Source organism: Papaver somniferum, unplaced genomic scaffold, assembly GCF_003573695.1.
Source record: "Papaver somniferum cultivar HN1 unplaced genomic scaffold, ASM357369v1 unplaced-scaffold_10, whole genome shotgun sequence".
Classification (NCBI taxonomy): Eukaryota; Viridiplantae; Streptophyta; class Magnoliopsida; order Ranunculales; family Papaveraceae; genus Papaver; species Papaver somniferum.
The window spans coordinates 3,402,785-3,424,010 of NW_020618825.1; the positions used below are offsets into that span (position 1 = coordinate 3,402,785).

The 21,226-nt window shown below is 38.0% G+C and overlaps 1 protein-coding gene across 1 annotated transcript; it reads right to left on the reverse strand.

Moving 5' to 3' along the window:
* Positions 1 to 18,689: 18,689 nt before the first annotated feature.
* Positions 18,690 to 19,673, reverse strand: LOC113326157 (putative glucan endo-1,3-beta-glucosidase GVI; the record flags this gene model as incomplete). The annotated part of the gene is made up of 1 exon (XM_026573933.1): positions 18,690 to 19,673. A coding segment is annotated over one exon (984 nt), but the record flags the coding sequence as incomplete, so codon positions are not given.
* Between the last annotated feature and the right edge of the window lie 1,553 nt (positions 19,674 to 21,226).

Sequence of the window (21,226 nt, forward strand, 5' to 3'; positions counted from 1 at the left end):
CAGTGTACGTGTCGATCAACCTGTGGAACGAGCGAGGATATATCTGCGGGATCAAGGGGAAAACGCAGACCTCTGCGTGATAGACGCAAGAACACAAGAAGATAAGGTTTCAACGACCTTCAGAGATGGGTCCCACATTCTAACCTTATAAATACCCCTTCTCCACCAAGAGGAAAGGGGATCGGAAAAATCAGAAAGGGAAGGAGAGAGAGAGATTGCAAGTGTAAGTTAATCCTTTAGAAGAGAGAAACATGTAAACCCAAAAATCATTCGACTACTCGTGTAACCGTGAAGAATATAGTAAAACAACAAACCCCGTGGACGTAGGCCTTAGTGCTGAACCACGTAAACCTCGGTCTTGTTTACATTTCAGCACTTTATATTTGTCTAACCCCATGGATCTTTACTTATACGTTTCGCTTTCTTTGTTTTTACCCATATCCCGTGCGCAAACGCCTCGCAGTGAGTTGTTAGATGAGGCTATGATAAACCCGAAAGTTTTGAGCCAAGGAATCAACACTAGGATATCATCATCACAAATCTCTCTAGATTACGATGATTGGTTGTGAGCATTCGGATGCCTTCGTGATTTGTGTGTTCACAATCATTGATCCAGAACATTGACAACAACATAAAGGCTGTCGAATGACTCCTACAATTGTGTTATCCTTCCACAATCAAAGTGGTCACGGATGCGCCAAGTTGGAACCCTTGGGGACAGGGACACCTTTGTAGGAAATACGACGATGTGATTGATTGTACAAAGATGAGATCTGTCCATGAAAGATCTTCAATGTTAACACCTGGACACACATAGGCGTAAGGTATCGGGACCTTCTCTTCCGACCATTCAATCCTCCCACCTTTAAATGCATGACATATCCATAAAGAAGAAGTTGTTTCTTGATCTGATATACTCTTTAGTATAGCTACTTTCCCATCGAATTCCATCATCATCGACGGTACATGTTTTGAGGAATCCATGAACTCTTGAATGAGAAATCTAGAAATTGGAATATCAAAGAAGGCTTCCCTTTCAATATCAAACATAAGAATATATTAATATCTTCTCTCATAATGACATCGCCAATGTATCTTACCATCCAAATAGAGAGGACCATCTTCAAACACAAGCCTCTCTGCGTCTTCGAAGGCGCGTGGAGCAAACTTCAATTTTCTCCAATGGTGTTCACCAGTCCCCCACGTACCACCGCAACCAGAAACTCATTTTCAGTTTCAGGATCAGATTTTTTCTTCACATTACTTGATATGCATATCACTTTATGTTTCCAGCTTTCTGAATCGAATCCTAAAGCGATGGACTCCACTTTGCGCCTAGGCGCTTTTCCTTTCCAAGTGACGGTAGTTTCAATCCAAGGAGATGTTTCACCAGTGGTGGGATTATACAAGAGAAATGCATCATTGGTGGTAATACATACCACATCATGCACTACTTGTCTTGGTAATCCATACGGACCAGGACGCTGTAATGCTAATCTCCTAACACTAGTTACACCTCTGTAAGGTGAAGCGACTGCGAATTTAATAATTTCTTCTCCTCCAGACCCATGGTGGTGCTGGATAGATAATAGGAATTTTTGATGACAATTTTTCAACCCTGCATGACTGCGTAATAAATCTCTCAATTGTGTCTATGCCTCTTGTAAGAGTATCTGCTCCTCCTCTTCCAATTTTTTACTCCACAACTCCTTGATGGGTTTCATATAACTGACCAATTTATCGTTTGAGTCGATGAACATCTCGTCTTCTTCACGGTCCTTGTAAAACTTTTGGGGCAGTTGGAGGAATTTCAAACCAGTTTTCTCGATCTTTTTAAGAGTTTTCTTCTTCCACGCATCATCAGAAACCACTGCTGCTGCCGTTTTACCTTATTATTAACATCTTTTTCTCCTCTATCTTCTGTTGTTTTGGTTTCATCTACCGCAGTTGTACTATATGCTTTTACCACTTCAGAACCAGGTATAATAGTAGTTGTTCTATCTATTCCAGGGGATGCAAGAACACGAATCATAGATAGTGCTTGAGGATTCACATATATCTTTGTCACGATTGCTACTGCCGCCATCTCTTTCTCTTCAATCAGCGGCTAATTAACGGAAGAACCCTAACCCCCAATCTGACTCATTGACATGTTGTTGCGTTCTCTCTCTCTCTCTCTCTCTCTCGTTCTATGCCAATCCTAATCCCAAAATCTCTCTCGCGAGAGTTTCGTCATGCACACTGGAGGTGCACACATAAGTTATGTACATGGTTCAGGGTTCTGAATACTCACACCCTGTTTGTTTGTATCTGACTCGGGATCTGAATTCCACTCATCCTGAGTCCGTTGTAAGATTGTTTATTTTTTACTTTTTCTGACGTCTAAGTCGAGGTTCGAATTGGATCATGCATTTGATTCAGAACTATTCGAATCAGGTACTGTGTTGTGCTTGACTCATTGTGCATAAATATAACTCTACTAGTTTCTCGCCCGTGCGTTGCAAGGTGTTAAGTTAATTGAATTATTATATGTGCTGAAAATGTAATGAAGGGCTTTTATACTTGCATAGAGATCACAGAGTATTAGCAGCTCGGGTAGTTGTACCCCTAACTAAAACAACTGAGGCAAAAATTCGGTCCAAGTTGATTGGACAATTACTTGAGCTGAAATTGTAAACATGGCAGAGTATTAGTATATCAGCATGCCTGTTTGAGACGATCTTTTGCCGATCGACACTCCTGTAAATTTTGCGGAGTATTATTATATGAATGTGAGCGTTGGTTCGACACTCCTTTGCCGGTCCAGGACATTAAGGATCCCTTTTAAACCCGTGCATGTGCCATTTTCTATTATCTGTTGTATTTAGTAGCTGGAATGATCAAGAAAACTTTCAGCAAAAATATCGAGTCAATCTTTTTATTTTCAATTGAGAAAACAAAACAGTATCATTACCAATAAAATATCACTACTTATTTATTTTTTTGGTATACAGAAAGAAAAAGAAAAGTTAATTATGTGCTACATTCCAGAGAGAAACTATGTTAGCTGGGATATCAGAGTTCGTCCTTCTAGCTTGGACTTCGTTGGAGAGTGCATGAGTAGCAAGAGATTGAGCTGCAGTATTGTCCATCTTTGGCAGAAACCCAAATGCACTGTTGTTGAAGTTTCCTAATAAACTCTTTATGTCATCTCTGAGTTTCCAGGGAGTAGTTCTCGCAGTTCCACACATTACTGCCAGTTTTTTTCACCTAGTAACTCTGAAACTGTACAAAGTCCAAAGAGAAATTGTTACTTTTGTCTAACCCAAAAAGGCAACAAACTCTTTGTCAGAGGTGACCCGTTCGTAAATTGCAATCAAGTTTAGTACACTGAGTTCAAAACTATATAATCTCTGTGAAAGTACACATACACTACAAAACAGAAGGCCTCTAGGGACGGTCAGAAAAACGTCCCAACAACCGGAAAGCCGTCCCAAAAAGATATTAGGGATGTTTGTTGCTGCGTCCCCAGATCCACCGTCACTGATACTATTAGGGACGGATTTTCCTTCTAGGGACGGTTCTGAGTGACCGTCAGTAGTACTAATAGGGACGGCTTCATCTTCTAGGGACGTTTTTTCTTGGCCGCCACTAATACTTCTAGGGACGGCTTCATCTTCTAGGGACGGTTTTGAAACGGCCGGAAAAACAAGTTAAAACCGCCCCTAGTGCATCATAGGGATGGTTTAACAAAACCGTCCCTAGTATAAACTGGAACAATGGGGACGGTTAATAAACCGTCCCTAATATCTGAATATTACTGAAGCTCCATTTCCCTGCTTTAATTGGCAGAATGCCATCCCTCATACATTCACATACCAGGATTAGATGCCATACATCCACAAAACAGAGACAGATAGAATGCCATACATCCACAGAATAGAGAATCATAGACGAATTCATAGAAGATTATTTTTCAATAGATACTCAAAAACCATGTTATTTGTTTACAAAAGAGACCTCCCATTCTCAAAAAACAAGCAAAAATTTAGGTTCATATACTCTCTACAGTAAATGGTGTCTCTGTTTATCATCTGTTAACTACAATCAGTGGCCTGCGGCGTTTGAGTGCTATTTTATCATCTGTTAATATCTGGAAACTAACCCTTCCTGCACCTTTCCATATCACATATCCTGCAACAAACAGAAATCTACTCAATAGATAATCGATAGTTACATTCTTCTCAGTCAGGAAAAAAGAAAAAAAGCTCAACACATTCACAATCAGTTCTGCAGTAATGAACATCTCCGGTTCATTAAAGTGAAATTACCATTTGTTAGTTGGTACATATAGGATGTCAACAGTGGTGCATTGGGAGTGAACGAGTACTAGATAAAGCAGATTACTGTATACAAGTCACATTTAAACTGCACCTGGGAAGAGTTATCAAACTTATAAGTAACCTACATGGGACAAAAACCTATACTCTCCTTGGCTTAAGACATAGTTAATTAGATAACACGGAAGCTCATGCATACCTAAATAACCACTGGGTCTAAGATTAATCTTATCAATTCACAATGACTCAAATTCTAAGTAAAAAAAAAGTGAATGATGCACGATACCTCAAGTCCTTCATTTTTCTGGTTTGGTGGTAATACTGCAACTTGAGCCTCCAATTCTGCAACCCTTCGTTTGAGCATTGCATTTTCCTCTTTCAATTGAACAACTCTACTTGATGATGATGACTCGCCCCAAAACTGTTTCGGCTTCACAGTGCTGCCAAAGCAACGAATCCGACCACGTCTATCTGGTCCCATAACAGCTGCAAATGCATCATTTCATCCACCTAAAACGACTCAAGATCCAGGTTGGTTAGCCTGGTTGTGTATTTCCACCATTCGATCCTACAAGTAAATCAATCTCGAAAGTTAGGTCAATTCGAACTACAAATGCAAAAAACAGATGACCCGAAAGAAAACTTAAAAAGTATAAAGGTATACGTATTGTTCAGAAGCAACAGGATCCATCACTTCTTCATTTGGATCTGGTCCTAAGAAATACTTCATGCCGTTCAGGGAATCTTCCTGTTTCGGCTAGCATCTGTAAAATGAAATTTTGTGCTGTTGGTTGCATATAACATACGAAACATCCTCACCAAGATCAAATTAAACAGAAGCTTTACCTCTTTTGCATATTCCATGTGGCTTGGAACCACCAGTGTGTTGAATTGTTTGTTTGGACCTATTTAGTTTATTTTTAGCCGCCAACTCCTGTTTCAAAAGAAAATAATAACAAACGATGCTTGTTGTGAGCCTTGCGCTAGTGGGTAAATGATAAAAGGGATAATAAGAGCATGGATGACAGAAAATACGTACTTTATCTTTCTTGGTATTCCACACACAGCTCGCAACATGCCCAAAAGGTCATCCCCTGGTCCATCATTATTGTTATTTCCGACCTCAAAACATGTATCCTGTGGTGCGATACTTGATGAGACCGTTGAGCTTAAACTCTCACCATGATGAAACCATGTAGTATAATTTCTCATCATACCGTGCAATATCAAGTCACTGAATATTTCACTTCTAACTTTGTAATTAACATTATTGCACTTTCTGCAAGGACATTTCATTTTGTTATCTTCAGTAACAACCCCTTCCTTGAATGCATGGTCCAAGAACATCCTCAAACCATCTTCATACTCTTTACCCGACCGATCCTTGTGAACCCAACTCTTATCCATGGTTTCTACAAACTGACTAAGGAATAAACTTACGATTAACGGAAACCACTAGTCACACATGCACACAAAAGTCCCATACACAACAGAAAGAGGAAAAAACGCAGAACATACCAAAATTAGTAATGAATTACTTGGTGATAGTTACATAAAACTTGACAAATTTAACAATACCATTACTTTATAAGTTAGTAGCGATCGATGATTATGAGCATGCAAGCCAGCGAATGATCCTGCGATGATATGAACCTAATCGCCAACACCAGCAATATGCACCTGGCGGAACACACCTTAAGTCAGTGAGTACATTGATAGAAATAAAATAAAATAAGTACAGGCTAGATATGAAGATAGATGTAGTACATTGGACATAGATATAATATAGTCGATAGAGCATCGTTAAGAAAAATAAGGTAACGCTAAGGAATCTAGCAGCATATGCTAACTCAGACAAGTGGTACAGTCCATGTGAATACGTGATACTACAATATAACAAGCTAAACAGACATGATAAACAGTAAAGAATATGATAAACACTTTCCTTTTTTCCTAATTTTATCAAATGCGTTCAATGCCCCAGGCAGCACCAACCTAAGAACGGTATCATATCACTAAAGCTATTCATCTCTGCCATTCTTAATTCTTATGATCCAACATAAACATGAGTTTAACACTATACCAAGCAGCAGGAATCAGGATGAACTCAAAAGCTGGCAAATTAAGCAGGCACAATAAAATTAGTGATGAACTACCACCACTAAAGGAATTAGGATGAACTACCATACAGATAAACCTATGCAATCTTTAAAAAATCACAATGAACTCAACCAAATTAAGCAGAGACAATACAACTAGTGGTGGGTCAGCAACACAATTAGTTGATGGGTCAGCTGCTTTTAATCAAATAGCAATTCATGTAATCATCACACTCGAAACTGAAATAACAATACTAATAGTTCAACTAAACAAACAATCAATTAGGGCAAACCAAAATTACAATAGAGAGAATTCGATATGCACAAAAAAAAATTACAGAAATAAACCCAACGCAAATCGAGAGAATTAGGTTAAATTTTGAATCCAAAAACATCAAAGATGAAATCGTGCAAATTAATCAAATACCAAACCAGATAAATTACAGAGATTCTTACCCTAAGTTTGCATGATGGGCATCTGCTAGATTTGACAGACTTATAGCAGAAGAAAGTGAAGATTTCGCTTCTGATGAGTATCACGAAGGAGATGGAGAAGAAAGTGATGACGAATCGCACGAAGGAGAGTTTTAGGGTTTTAGTAGAGTCGATGAAAACATGAACAGAATAGGCGATGAAAACTTGAGAGGAAAAATGAAATAGATTAGTTTCACTATGTTCTAGGGAGTACAGAAGTTAAGTTACCGACGATATAATCACCAGCATTGGATGATTCTACTTACTGGGACGGCTAGAAGCTTTTAGGGACGCACAAAAAAATCCGTCCCTATTAGTACACCAGTAGTGACACTCGGATATAGTTCGTCCCTAATAATGGACCAGTTGGGATGGTTTTTTTGGCACCGTCTCAAATACACATCGCCAAGGACGGCTAGACGGGTCGTCCCAACTTCTGCATTCTGGGGACGGTTTTTTGAGAATGGGCCGTCCCTAGAAGCCTTCTGTTTTGTAGTGAAAATAATTAAATTATTGATGACTCAATCGCAACTGTCAAAAATCTATCTATTGGGGACGGCTAAAAATAATGTGTCCCTATTAGTGGACCAATAGTGACGGCCAGACAGGGACGTCCCAAATGGACAGTTCTAGGGACGGTTAAAGTGGAGGGTCCCAACAACTAACCTCTAGGGACGGTTTTTTTAGAAGTGATCATCCCTAGAAGCCTTCTTTGTTGTAGTGATAACATCAACTGTATAATACTTTTGATTCAAGCAACATCAACTGGATTCTTCTAGTTTTAGTGCATCTCGAGAACGCCATACAGAACTTAATATGGTTGAAAAGGGTAACTAATTTATCGAACCAAAAAGCTATACAATATTAACAAAGTAAGAGGTAAATGCAAAATTCATAAGAGATTGAATATTAAATCATCCCAAATCCATTAGACTAAGTACGAACTCTTAAACCAAAGTCTTTGCAAGTCCATTTTGAACTCCTTACTATTCCAAACCAAAAAGTGTTTCTCATGTTAACTAATCTGAAAATAATCCAAATGTCAGATGTTGCAGAATATGCCGCCAAAGTGATATTATCAACTGTTGAGTTTAATGTCAGCGGCAAAAATGTTACCACGTTTGACTAATCGGAAGGGGAATGCAATATTGCATAATGCATTCAAGATTTCGAATTGTGGAGACGGCTATGTTAATCTTAGAGAATGAATTATCTGGTGGAGGAGACCAAGGAACGAAATCTCTTAACTTAAACACCCATATACTTCGGAATAACTAATGCCTGCTAGTAGCAGAAGAATAAGTACCACAGCCACATCAATGGTTGTCCCGTTAAATAACGACTGATTGCTTAACAATATGCCGTTCTTGCAATAGTAACAAACAATATTCATATGTTGTGCTAAGTACTGGCTTTCACATACAAAAATAGCTAATTAGAGAATTCTAAGGTGTCATAGAGTGTACACTATATGTAATGTCAGCAGTATATAACTTTAATACATCAACCTTCTCCACATTACCGATCAATGTGGCATCACCCAAAAAAGAAAAAGAAAAAACTAAAAGAACATCCATTGTAATCAGGACATGAACACCCTACAGCTCATCTTAACTAATATACAACGCTACAGCTACTTGGTAGGTTGTCATTAAAGGTCTTTGGATATAAGATAAAAATCTTTGATATATTAATTAGTCGAATTGGCATATGTTAAAGATCTTGGAAAAATATACTTACTGTTATATGAGTAGCATCTCTCTCCTTCACCACATGAGTTGCAACCTTGCGTTCATGATACACTTGGGTTTGAAGCAAGGATCTCTGCTAGCAGGCTCCAGTGCTTGACACATAAAAACGTTGTTTGGATTTTTTTTCATATGTAGAGTCTGCCAGCATCCCCAAAGGGTAAATCAGGGAGTCAATCCCATTAAGGCACATGGTGTACCTACACAGACATTACCAAGCAAAGGAACAACAATCAAGTTCATGAAAAGTCAACACGTTGAAACTGAAACATAACTGTCCATGTCAAGATGCAGTTGCTTACCATTGCGCCAACTACACTTACCGAAAATCGAGCAATAATATCAAACATTCTTACAAAAAATGCTTCTTTGTATTTCATTCCTTGCGGAATAAAACTTTTCAACCCATACAAAATATATTATTATAATACTTGTTCTTGTTTTAGATTTTGAAATCTTTCCAAAAACACAAACCATATTGGTTTTTATCTGTAGCTAATACAGTAGTTAATTTTCGATGATTTCAAATCTGCAAAATAAACAGAGAGAATGGAGAAGAAACGGTGCTGAGAAGAAAGAGCGAGGAGGCGGGTTTGGAAAACGTGGTATTGAGAAGAAAAACAAAAAAAATGGGGCTGAAAAAAAGATTGGTGCTGGGTATGAAAAAACCAAAGGTTTCTATTGGTCTAAATATTTTCGATGGGGCCAGAAGCTCTATGAAGAGAGTTTGATTCCGCTTTTAACCACAACATCGAAAATTCACCTGAAATCATATTATTATTGTTTAATTTTTGAGTCAGATTCAGATAAGTCATATTCAAAAGTTGATTCAGAAAGATAAACAACTCATAAGTTCTTTGTTTTTGCGTTTTTGAGTCAGAATTAGATTCATATAAGTCATATTCAAAGTTGATTAAGAAAAAATCGATAACCATCATTTTTTTTTGAATAAATTATTAACCGTTCATCTCAAAAACATAAGTGTTACTCAATGTAGCTAACTGAAAGTATCTTTAGCCTTTTCCAAATAAAAGAAAAGATTTCTAAAGGGCAGTGGAAAATACACTCTAAGAAATCGCTCTACAAAAACCGGGAAAACCCCAAGAGAAATCCTGTAAATCTTTCGGGTACATGGCATTAATCTGACATGAAAGCGCGCTATGGGATTGTGGAGTTAAATAACGTAGACTTCTGTCATGTTTGGGTAGTAAAGCCCGAAATTCCTCTCAGTTCCAACAGCCTTGAGATTTTCGTTAAATAATGCGAATATATATGTCTCCAAGTTATTTCGGGGTCGTCTTGGTGTTCCTGGTGAAAATGCTAAATGAGCAATAAGATTTCTGTTATACATCCGAGCATTATCGATAGTTGCCACCATACCATCACCTCCAGCTGAAGGCCAACCAGTTTCTCAAACAACAATCCTAACAGTAGGACCCCCGGCTTTCTCTAAAGCTGCATACACTGCATCAACCATAGCAACAAAGAGATTCGTGTATTCGAGTTCACCGTCTCTAACAACAACTTCGTTAGAGTTGAACAATGCATAATCCAAACTTATGTCCTTAGGGTTACCTATATAGGCGAAATATGGGTATACGTTAACAAGTAAAGGGTATGATTCTGCTGCCAAAAATGCTATGATGGGTTCCATTATAGGAGCCGTCACATTTGAAAATTCCCCAGCAGAAGGCGGATATGATATCCCCAAAACATTCGAGCGCACAGTTGTACTTACTGGGATTTGTTGGAACAAAGGAGAATATTTGGTTTCTCTATTTATGATTGGCTTACACTGCAAGAAGATATTCTCTAGATATGTTGCTATCTATACGAATATGTGGCATGTATAGGATATATATATACACTTCTTGTAAAACCTCCATTGAAAATAAGAAACCCTAATCATTCTTCTCTCGTGGACGTAGGCTATAGCCGAACCACGTTAAACTGTGTTTCTTCTTTAATCTGTTTTAGTTAACTGCATAACATCTTATGCAGATCCAATATTGACTGCATAACATCTTATGCATACTGCATAACATCTTATGCATACCAACATGGTATCAGGGGATCGTTAACGATCCTGGCCGTTTCTCTGTAATCAAGTTTTTGTTTCTCTGTGTGTTTACTATGGCACAATCAGATCATAATACTAGTTTGCGTTTAACCTCTGTCTTGCTGAATGATGTCAATTATGTAAGCTGGTCTAGGGCTGCTGCTCTTGCTCTTGGGGGTAAAAGAAAATCTGGGTATATTGGTGAGAATAGTACCTGTCCAGATGCTAAGGATCCAAAGTATGAAGATTGGATTGCTGATGATCAACTTGTTCGCACTTGGATTCTTCAGTCGATGGAACCACATATTTCGGAAATCTTCTCGTTCTCAGAATCTGCAAAGGATTTGCGGAAGTCTGTTGCTAGTCTGTATGGCTTACGGAATAATGTTGCTCGGGTGTTTGAGCTGAAACGTGAGATTGCTGAGGCTGAACAAGGTACGAAAAGTTTTACTGAGCATTTTGGTTATTTAAAAAAGAAGTGGGATGAACTGGATACATATCGTCCTCATACAACTGATGCCAAAATTCTCTTGAAGAGGGTTGAGGAGGATAAAATCTTTGATGTGCTCAGTAGCCTCAAACCAGAGTATGAATCTCTTAGAAGCACTATTCTCATGAGTGCTGTGGCGATTGTGCAGCGTGAAGAGACGCGTAAGAAAGTTATGAATCCTAATTCTAAAAGCATTGTAGACCTGGATGCAGCTGAATCAAGTGCTCTTATGAGCTCCAAAGATGATAAACGACGATCCATGCCATTTGATAAGGACAAGAATTCTCGTGCTAAGGGTAAGAGAGAAGTTTTTCACTGTGATCATTGTAATAAAACTGGTCACACCAAGGATCGCTGTTGGGATATTTATCCTCATCTTAAAGCTACTTTTGACAAAAATAAGCTTGCTCGAGCTGCTGTAGCTGACAATTCATCCTTTACCATAGACCAATTGAAGGATTTCTTTAACCAGTTGGGTAATAAGACTGAGCGCAAGGCCAACCATACTTCAGGTAACCTACTAGCCTTTCTTACTACGCCTGTTTCCAACCGCCAAGTTTGGATTATTGATTCAGAAGCTACAGATCATATGGAAAATGATCCTTCGTCAGTTCATGCATTTATTCACAGCTCTCATAAAAATGTGTCAGTTTCTAATGGCTCTACTGCTCCTGTGATGGGCAGTGGGAAAGTGCATTTTTTTTCCAGATTATCCGCCATCTAATGCACTTGTTGTTCCATCGTTTCCTACTCAGTTGTTATCTGTTGGTCAAATCACTAATTCTCTGAATTGTGATGTTACATTTACCCCTACCTCGGTCATCTTTCAGGATCGAAAGATGAAGAAGACGATTGGTAGAGGCATCTTTTCTCATGGATTGTACCTGTTACGTTCTAGTGACATGGCATGTCTCACTCAAAGATCTACTCCGCAGTTCCTTTATCATAAAAGACTTGGACATCCTTCTAGTCGTGTTTTGTCTAGGATTTTTCCCACATTTTCTGTCCAGACTCAAGTCTGTGATGTTTGTCAGTTTTCTAAACAATCTCGTTTTCCATTTCCTAATTCTGTGACTCGTGCTATAATGCCTTTTGAATTAATTCATTCTGATTTATGGGGCCCTGCTCCAATTGATGCTTATGATGGGTATAAGTATTTTGTTATCTTTATAGATGATTGGTCACGTGCTACATGGATCTATTTACTCAAATCCAAAACTGAAGTTTCATCTGTATTTGCGGATTTTCATTGTATGATACGCAACCAATTTGATGCACAGGTTAAAATCTGTAGATCAGATAATGGCACTGAGTTTGTCAAAGGCACTCTTCCAGGTTATTTGCATAGTCATGGTATTATCCATCAAACTAGCTGTGTTGGTACTTCACAGCAAAATGGTGTTGCTGAACGGAAACTACGTCATATTCTGGAAACTACTCGTGCTCTTATGATTCAGATGCATGTTCCAAAGAAATTCTGGTCTCATGGTTCTCTGACGGCCACTTATTTGATCAATCGTATGCATAGTCGTGTGCTTGAGTTCAAATCTCCATTAGAGGTTTTGAAACGTCATCAGCCTGGCATTTCTCATCTCAGAGTTTTCGGTTGTGTCTGTTACGTACATTTACAGGCAAAGCATCGTGATAAACTGGATTCACGGGCAACTAAATGTGTGTTCTTTGGTTATTCATCTACAAAGAAAGGTTATATTTTTTATCATCCACCCACTAGAAAGCTACATATTTCTCGTGATGTTGTGTTTGATGAAGCAGTGGCTTACTTTCAGTGTGATTCTGGCAGTCGGTCTCAGGGGGAGTGTTACACAGACTTGGCACCACTTCCAGTTATCACTGAGATACCTACTGCAACAGATTCCCACAGAGATAATGGTGGTGGGGTAGAGTTGGTGGACTTACCTAATGCAGTGTTGGATGTGCATAATGAAGCAGTTCATGAAGAAGCTTCAGACAACAATGTTAGTGTTACTGATGATAATACAGGATTACAAGATGTGCCGCATCAAGTTCCAGAATCTGAGGTTATGGTTCCACAAGATCATCAACCAGTAATACCAATTGTCAGAACCTCAAGTCGTGAGAAGAAGGCTCCAGAGAAATACAAAGACTTCTTTACATATCATTCCGCTGCGTATCCTATACAAGCACATTTAACTTATGATCATGTAGGTTCTTCACACTCTGCATTTCTAAGTGCTATATCTAGTCATCAAGAACCTAGAAACTACAATGAAGCAAAGTCTAATCCAAAATGGAGGGCACCAATGGAGAATGAGTTACGGGCCTTAGATGTGAATAATACATACAGTATTGTAAAGTTGCCTCCCGGGAAGAAGACTGTTGGATGTAGGTGGGTGTACAAAATTAAATACAGAAGTGATGGAACTGTTGAGCGTTATAAGGCAAGATTAGTGGCAAGAGGTTTTACTCAGAGATATGGAGAAGACTACACAGAAACCTTTGCACCAGTTGCAAATATGAATACTTTTCGTGTTCTCATGTCTCTTGCAGTTAATAAAGATTGGAAATTGTTTCAAATGGATGTGAAGAATGCATTCTTACAAGGTGATCTAGAAGAAGAGGTATATATGAGTATACCACCTGGACACCCTCGAGAAGGAGAGAGAAATATGGTTTGCAAGCTTAAGAAGGCAATATATGGTTTAAAGCAATCACCACGTGCATGGTATGAAAATCTAAGTTCAGTACTCATCCAGAATAAGTTCAAAAGGAGCTCTGCCGATTCTTCCTTGTTTATTAAAAGAAGTAATCTTGGTATAACTATAGTTCTAGTGTATGTTGATGACCTTGTGATTACAGGAGACAATCAACAAGAAATTAGAAATCTTAAAGCAATGCTTCATTCCAGATTTGACATCAAGGATTTAGGGATACTGAAGTATTTCCTGGGATTAGAAGTTGCTTACTCAAAGAAGGGTATTTTTCTGAATCAAAGAAAATATGTGTTGGACCTGCTGAAGGCTACAGGAAAAATGGGAGTAAAGCCTTGTGATACTCCTACAGAAATTGGCAACAAACTTGATAATGATGGTGATGTGTTAAGTGATATTGGGTCATATCAAAGGTTAGTAGGCAAGTTAATTTATCTCACTGTTACCAGACCTGACATAGCACATGCAGTAAGCTTAGTCAGTCGTTATATGCATACACCTCGTGTTAAACATCTAAATGCAGTAACTAGGATTCTACAGTATTTAAAAGGATCACCAGGAAGAGGAGTTTTGATGACAAAGAATGAAGCCTATTCAATTTCTAGCTACTGTATAACAGCATATTCAGATGCTGATTATGCTGGATGTCCAGTTGATCGTAAATCAACAACATGATACTGCATATTCTTTGGTGGTAATCTGGTCACATGGAGAAGCAAGAAACAAAATGTTGTTTCTCGATCAAGTGCTGAAGCAGAATACAGAGCCATGGATTCAACAACTTGTGAGATTGTTTGGCTGCGAGCATTACTTAAAGATTTGGGTTTTCTGTCACCTCAGCCAGCTAAGATGTTTTGTGACAATCAAGCAGCGATACAAATCGCATCAAATCCCACCTTTCATGAGCGTACAAAGCACATAGAAGTGGATTGTCATTTTGTTAGAGAGAAGGTATTGGCCAAAGTAATATGCACTCCCTTCGTTCGTAGTCATCAACAACTGGCAGATGTTTTTACTAAGGGTTTACCTGTCAAGCAATTCAATAGAATTCTATCCAAGTTGGGCTCCATTGATATCTTCGCACCAACTTGAGGGGGAGTGTTGGAACAAAGGAGAATATTTGGTTTCTCTATTTATGATTGGCTTACACTGCAAGAAAATATTCTCTAGATATGTTGCTATCTATACGAATATGTGGCATGTATAGGATATATATATACACTTCTTGTGAAACCTCCATTGATAATAAGAAACCCTAATCATTCTTCTCCCGTGGACGTAGGCTATAGCCGAACCACGTTAAACTGTGTTTCTTCTTTAATCTGTTTTAGTTAACTGCATAATATCTTATGCAGATCCAATATTGAATGCATAACATCTTATGCATACCAACAGGATTTTCAGACCGACAGCTTTGAGAGCAGCATCCAGATTTTTCATTGCAAGTAGTACATAGTTTGCAAGATCGCTAGGTATAACTTCATTACCCAACGATATACATTTAAAGAACGTAGTATTTGCGTGTGGCATTACATGGGTCTCTACCCATGTTTCTGCATATGATGCGTCTGCCGCTAGTTTTGGAAGATCTTCATTTCGCGTACCGAGAATAACTTCGATCCCGGATGATGATAGAGCTGCTAAAGCGGCTGGATTCGGTTCGAATAAGCGAAGTCTCTGGATACTCCTTGATGTGCACATTGATATGACTTGGCCTGGTGGTGGAATATTGTCACTCACCATCCCGTAGTTCATACCAATACGATATGCTCCTGTACGCAATAATGAGTTTTTTTTAGACAAGAAAAGGGCAAATTTTATAAAGAAACAATAGACGTCACCAAAGCAGTGACATCTGGAGAGGCAGTAAACAAAGAAAACTAGCTGTTGTCACTGGTGTCATGTACGCAATAATGAGTTGATGATGATAAAACTAAGGCAAAAAAAAAAATGTACGCAATAATGAAAACCAGTAACTTATAAAAAAACAAAAGAACAAAAGCTAAGTGGAGTGTGATTAGAAGTTTTATAATAACATGCCTGTATAAGCAATGGAGATCGCTACAACATAAGCAAAAACCAAGAACCAAAGTTTTACTGAAAGAATGCAACTCATGTTTGAAAGCAAATGGCAGTATCCCACAACAATGATTCTTTTTGGTTTTTGAAATGTGCAAGGCATTAGGTTTTCATTTTAAAGTGTTAAGGTTTCCAAAAGTCTTTTAGAAAATTGTAATTCGTTATGTTGTAATTCATTATGCTAGATTATTTTTTGTACATATATAAATCTGTTAAGTTCCATTTTGGGAGGATATTTTATATTTTCTACACTAACCAACATATATGGAGTAATTCTATGTTGACATCTCTATATATCTGCCTCAATTGATTTCACATTATTAGCACACAATTACAAAATGGAGATGGACATCACTTTTTTTCTTAAAAATTCCCACCATTTTTTTTTCCTAAGAACTTTTCTAAAGATGTTTATATTTCTGCACTACCAATACGTAGTCGTAGACGCTTAGCTTCGGCTGCTCGTGCATTACTTTTGGGCTCTTGCCAATGGCGCCTAAATAATACTTACAGTGATTCAAGTAATTACATGACTTGCGAGCTAACATGTTACAATCTCAGTAGTTGGTGTAACATGTTAGAATCTCAGTAGCTGGGTAAGAATTTCTCCTCAAATCATACATATGTATGGTTATGTGTTGGGAGTCAAAGGTTGTTCAACTCCCATTTGACTCATTGGAAAAGAGAGCAAAAATTCAGATGAACAACACCTTCCAAACAATGAATTCTGGCAAGAATTACATGAACTAAATTCACTTTTAAAATCATTCCTTTGAGTACTCAACTGTTTAATATGTTTCGTGTGAACAAGCTGCTAACAACTTAATTACATATATGGGTTGGGATTTGAGAGTTCATTTGAAGCTTATTTTTCTGAAAACATAATCCCATGGCTTCAATAATTTTGTTCTTGGAAGCTCTACTGAGCCAATATGACCGGCGGCTTCTGATTCTGGAGGGGTTTATGGAGGAGGAGAAAAAAGGTTCTTATCACGAAAAGAAACAAACCGATAAACTCCGTAGAAATATGGTCGGAGAGAGGAAAATGATGTCTACAAGTTACCATGACCGCCGGCGTAACAACAAGAGCGTTGATGTAAGTTTGCTGGTTCATAGCAGGGAGGATTCATCACGGGCATGGAAGCTTCCTGACTGCTGCATTTGGCCTTAATTAGGGATGGCCATTTGCCCCATCCAAACCCATTCCCGTGGGTACCCGTCCCGTTCGGGTAGGGTTTTACCCGCACAAATGGAGATGGGATCGGGTATAGATAATACCCGAAAACTAAACTACGGGGATGGGGTTGGGATGGGATTCAAGGTCCCTGCCCCATACCCGCCCCGTATCTTTCACAAGTTAGGGGTTTAGACTTTTATGCAACAATGTGTATAATTTTTATACTTCCACTACTTAGTCGAGCTTTCTTTCATTTATCATATTCTCGATCGTTCTTGTACATTCATCACTTTCGTTCTTTTTTTTTGTGATCAAACACATTCTCTAAAAGTCAAAATAGGAAAATGAAGCAGATAATGAAATGGTTAACGTGGACGAAGATAGAACGGGACAGGAAAAAACAGAAAAACTAATAAGTCATTAACAGATTCTTTTGTTCACTTTAAGATAAATTACTAAATTTAAGATTCCAGAATGCGTCGTTCTTACGTTATTATTTTTGTTTGAATCATATTTAAGTTTTGATTATAATCAAATTTATGTATTAACTCAGTGCTACGGGTAACTCATAAAACCCGCCCCATATGAGTATTCCCCATACCTGCCCCGCCCCAATTCATATGGGTAACGGGGCAGGGATGCGTATTTTTTTTACGAACGGGACAGTGACCGGGATTGACACTACCCGCCCCATACCCGCCCCATGACCATCCCTAGCCTTAATTCTGGGTTTGCACTATTTTAACCCAGTTTTCTTTTGTATTTCACTCTGTTTTAGAACATCCTTTCCATTAATTAATCATTAACAAACCCGTTATATGCAGTGATTAGTATTTTATGCTTCACTATACAACAATATAACCTACTTTCATCCAGGCATACATGTATAGACGTTAAGACTCGACTACAACTGTGTCGGTGCTGTCTTAAGACCCATGAGCCCATGACGATTGTTCTCATGCACCCAATATTGTGATCCGATTATACGAATGGCATAATAGTTCTGATAGTCACTACTTTGGTGGCTTGGAACTTTTCTTAAATAGTTTTGACTAATTCTTTTGAAACATATTTGAAACAAGAACAAAATGGAAGTTGATTGTTTCAAAGGGCTTTCTAAAAGATGGCCTCCTCCGTGCGATTACGTACCCAGAGCTCTACCAAAGCTTTGCAAGTTGGCCGAGTACTTGGATCGCCATATATGCATGAAAATCCTAGTTTCAGAATATCCGTTGGTGCTCTAGTGCATGGGTCTAAGATGTCTTGCAACCTTATGTTCTGCCAAGCGGTACTAATTGAAGGCGAAGGCGATGATGATGATTAAACGAGGGAATAGGAGAGAGAAGCATGATAATTTCAGATGGATACCAAAGCTATAAACATCACATTTTTTTGTTAACTTCATTGTGTATGCGAGATTTGTCAAATTTAAATTATATAATATTAAATTACAAAAATACCCTTTTAATAAATTTATATTGTGACCCTAATTTAATCACTTTTATATTATTTCAAATTAAAACTACGTTTCATATTTTTCCCTCTCCTTCCCTATTAGCCGAACGCCCGAGAAAAAGGGCCCTTTAAGCTAACGCCATAGACTTCTGTCATGTTCGGGTAGAAAAGCCCAAAATTCCTCTCGGTACCAACAGCCTTGAGATCTTCATTAAATAATGCAAATATATATGTCTCCAAATCTTGTCTGGGTCGTCTCGGTGTCCCTGGTGACAACGCTAAATGAGAAATAAGATTTCTGTTATACGTTTGAGCATTATTGATGGTTGCCACCAATCCATCACCTCCGGCTGAAGGCCAACCAGTTTCTGAAAGAACAATTCTAACAGTAGAACCGCCGGCTTTCTCTAGAGCTGCATAAACTGCATCGACCATAGCATCAAAAAGATTCTTGTACCCGAGTGCACCATCTCTAACAACAACTTTCTCAGAATTGAACAATGCATAATCCAAACTTATGTCCTTGGGGTTACCTATATAGGCGAAATATGGGTATATATTGACAAGTAGAGGGTATGATTCTGATGCCAAAAATGCTACGATGGGTTCCATTACAGGAGCCGTCACGGGTGAAAATTTCCCAGCAGAAGGTGGATATGATATCCCCAAAACATTCGAAGGTACAGTTGTACTTACTGGGATTTTTCGACCCACAGCTTTAAGAGCCGCATCCAGATTTTTCATTGCAGGTAATACATAGTTTGCAAGCTCACCAGGTATAACCTCATTGCCTGCCGATATGTATTTAAAGAGCGTAGTATCTATGTGTGGCATTACATGCGTCTCTACCCATGTTTTTGCATATGATGGGTCTACCGCTAGTTTTGGAAGATCTTCATTTCGAGTACCGAGAATAACTTCGATCCCAGAAAATGATAGAGCTGCTAAAGCGCCTGGATTTGGCTCGAATAAGCGAAGTCTTTGGATATTCCTTGATTTGCACATTGTTATGACTTGGTCTGGTGGTGGAATATTGTCACTCACCATCCCGTAGTTCACACCAACACGATATGCTCCTGTATGCAATAATGAAAACGATCAGTAACTTATTCAAGAAAAAACAAAAGAAAAAAACATAAGACATTTGCAGGGTGATTAAAAGTTTTTTAACTACATGCCTGTATAAGCAATGGAGATCGCAACAACATAAGCAAAAACCGTGAACCCAAGTACTGAAAGAATGCAACTCATCTTTGAAAGCTTTGCCAAATTTCCACGAAAATGAAATGAAATTGTCTCTATTTTTTCTTTCTTTATTGTTCTTTTATCTTTAAGTTTGAGTGACAATGGTGTAAGGATTTTATACTAATTTTTCTCCAAAGGTGTTAGGGTTTTCTATAAATTTACAGCTTTATATATATAGTTATTTACCATAATAATAAAATTTAGATTTGCAAGATCATTTTTGTACATATAAATCTTTTAAATTCCATTATAGAGGTTATTTTCTATTATTATATAAAATTTATTTTTTTATGATAATTATGTATTTTTTTTATAGAACCATAATAACAATTTACGGTGCATGCATGCATGGATATTCGGATGATTTCCACACAATCTTGCTAAGTGACCAGCCGAGTAACAGCTAGTTAACCGCTAAATCTGATGTGGCAAAATAAGTGGTTATTCATCTCAACCACGTCATCAAATCAGAAAACAAATAAGTTGAGATAAATTTTTGAAAGAAATTTTCTTTTATCCTTCCCAGGATCTGAGAAGCCCTTGTATAAGGTATACTCTTGAAATAATTTGATTGATTTAGGAAACAGATCTAAGATTAATCATATAGACAGACACAATAATCATATATTTAAAAGATTTAATTCAATCATCAAATAAGAGGAAGATTGTTCTTCTTCGGTGATTAGAAATTCTATTGTTTTTCAATGGAAGATTCCATAAGAAATTTCGAACAAATCCTGATGATAACGATCATGCTTGAATTTCAAATCCGAAGACATTTCTACAGCCCATAAATTTTCCAACCATTTTAAGCTGATTATATGTCTCTCTAAAATTTCAAACTCCCCATGCCTCCTCTTGTTCCTTCCAAGGATCTCTACCTTCATCCATATGCGAACTTTCTTCTCTTAGATTTCTTAATTTAGGATATAATAACCTAACAGGAACGCTACCAGCTTGTATCACCAGGCATTGAAACCTTGCGTACTTCGTTTATTGGTAGTTAAACCCCATGCCACGGCGTTTTAATTTTCTTACTGCAGTCTTGTAAGTTGTAACCGGGAGATGAAGAGAAGATCATTTGGTGCCACATCACTATGCGGTCATTCAGCTGTTAGAATAAGCTGTTCATATAGCAACTGCATAACACACACACAAAAAAAAAGAAGCTTAGCCGCTTGATTAGATGGGTCTTAGTCTAAAGTCCGTAGACCAGTTTAATTTCGCTTTGCTATTTTGGGACAGGAATCCAAAAACTCGAAGTCGATCATTTTGGGACTTTATTTTGCTAGATTAGTCGTTTTAATGGAATCCAAACACCAAATCTTACTGTAAATCAATTAGAAAACTACATTTACTGGGCACATGCCCATGGCGCCTAAAGATATACC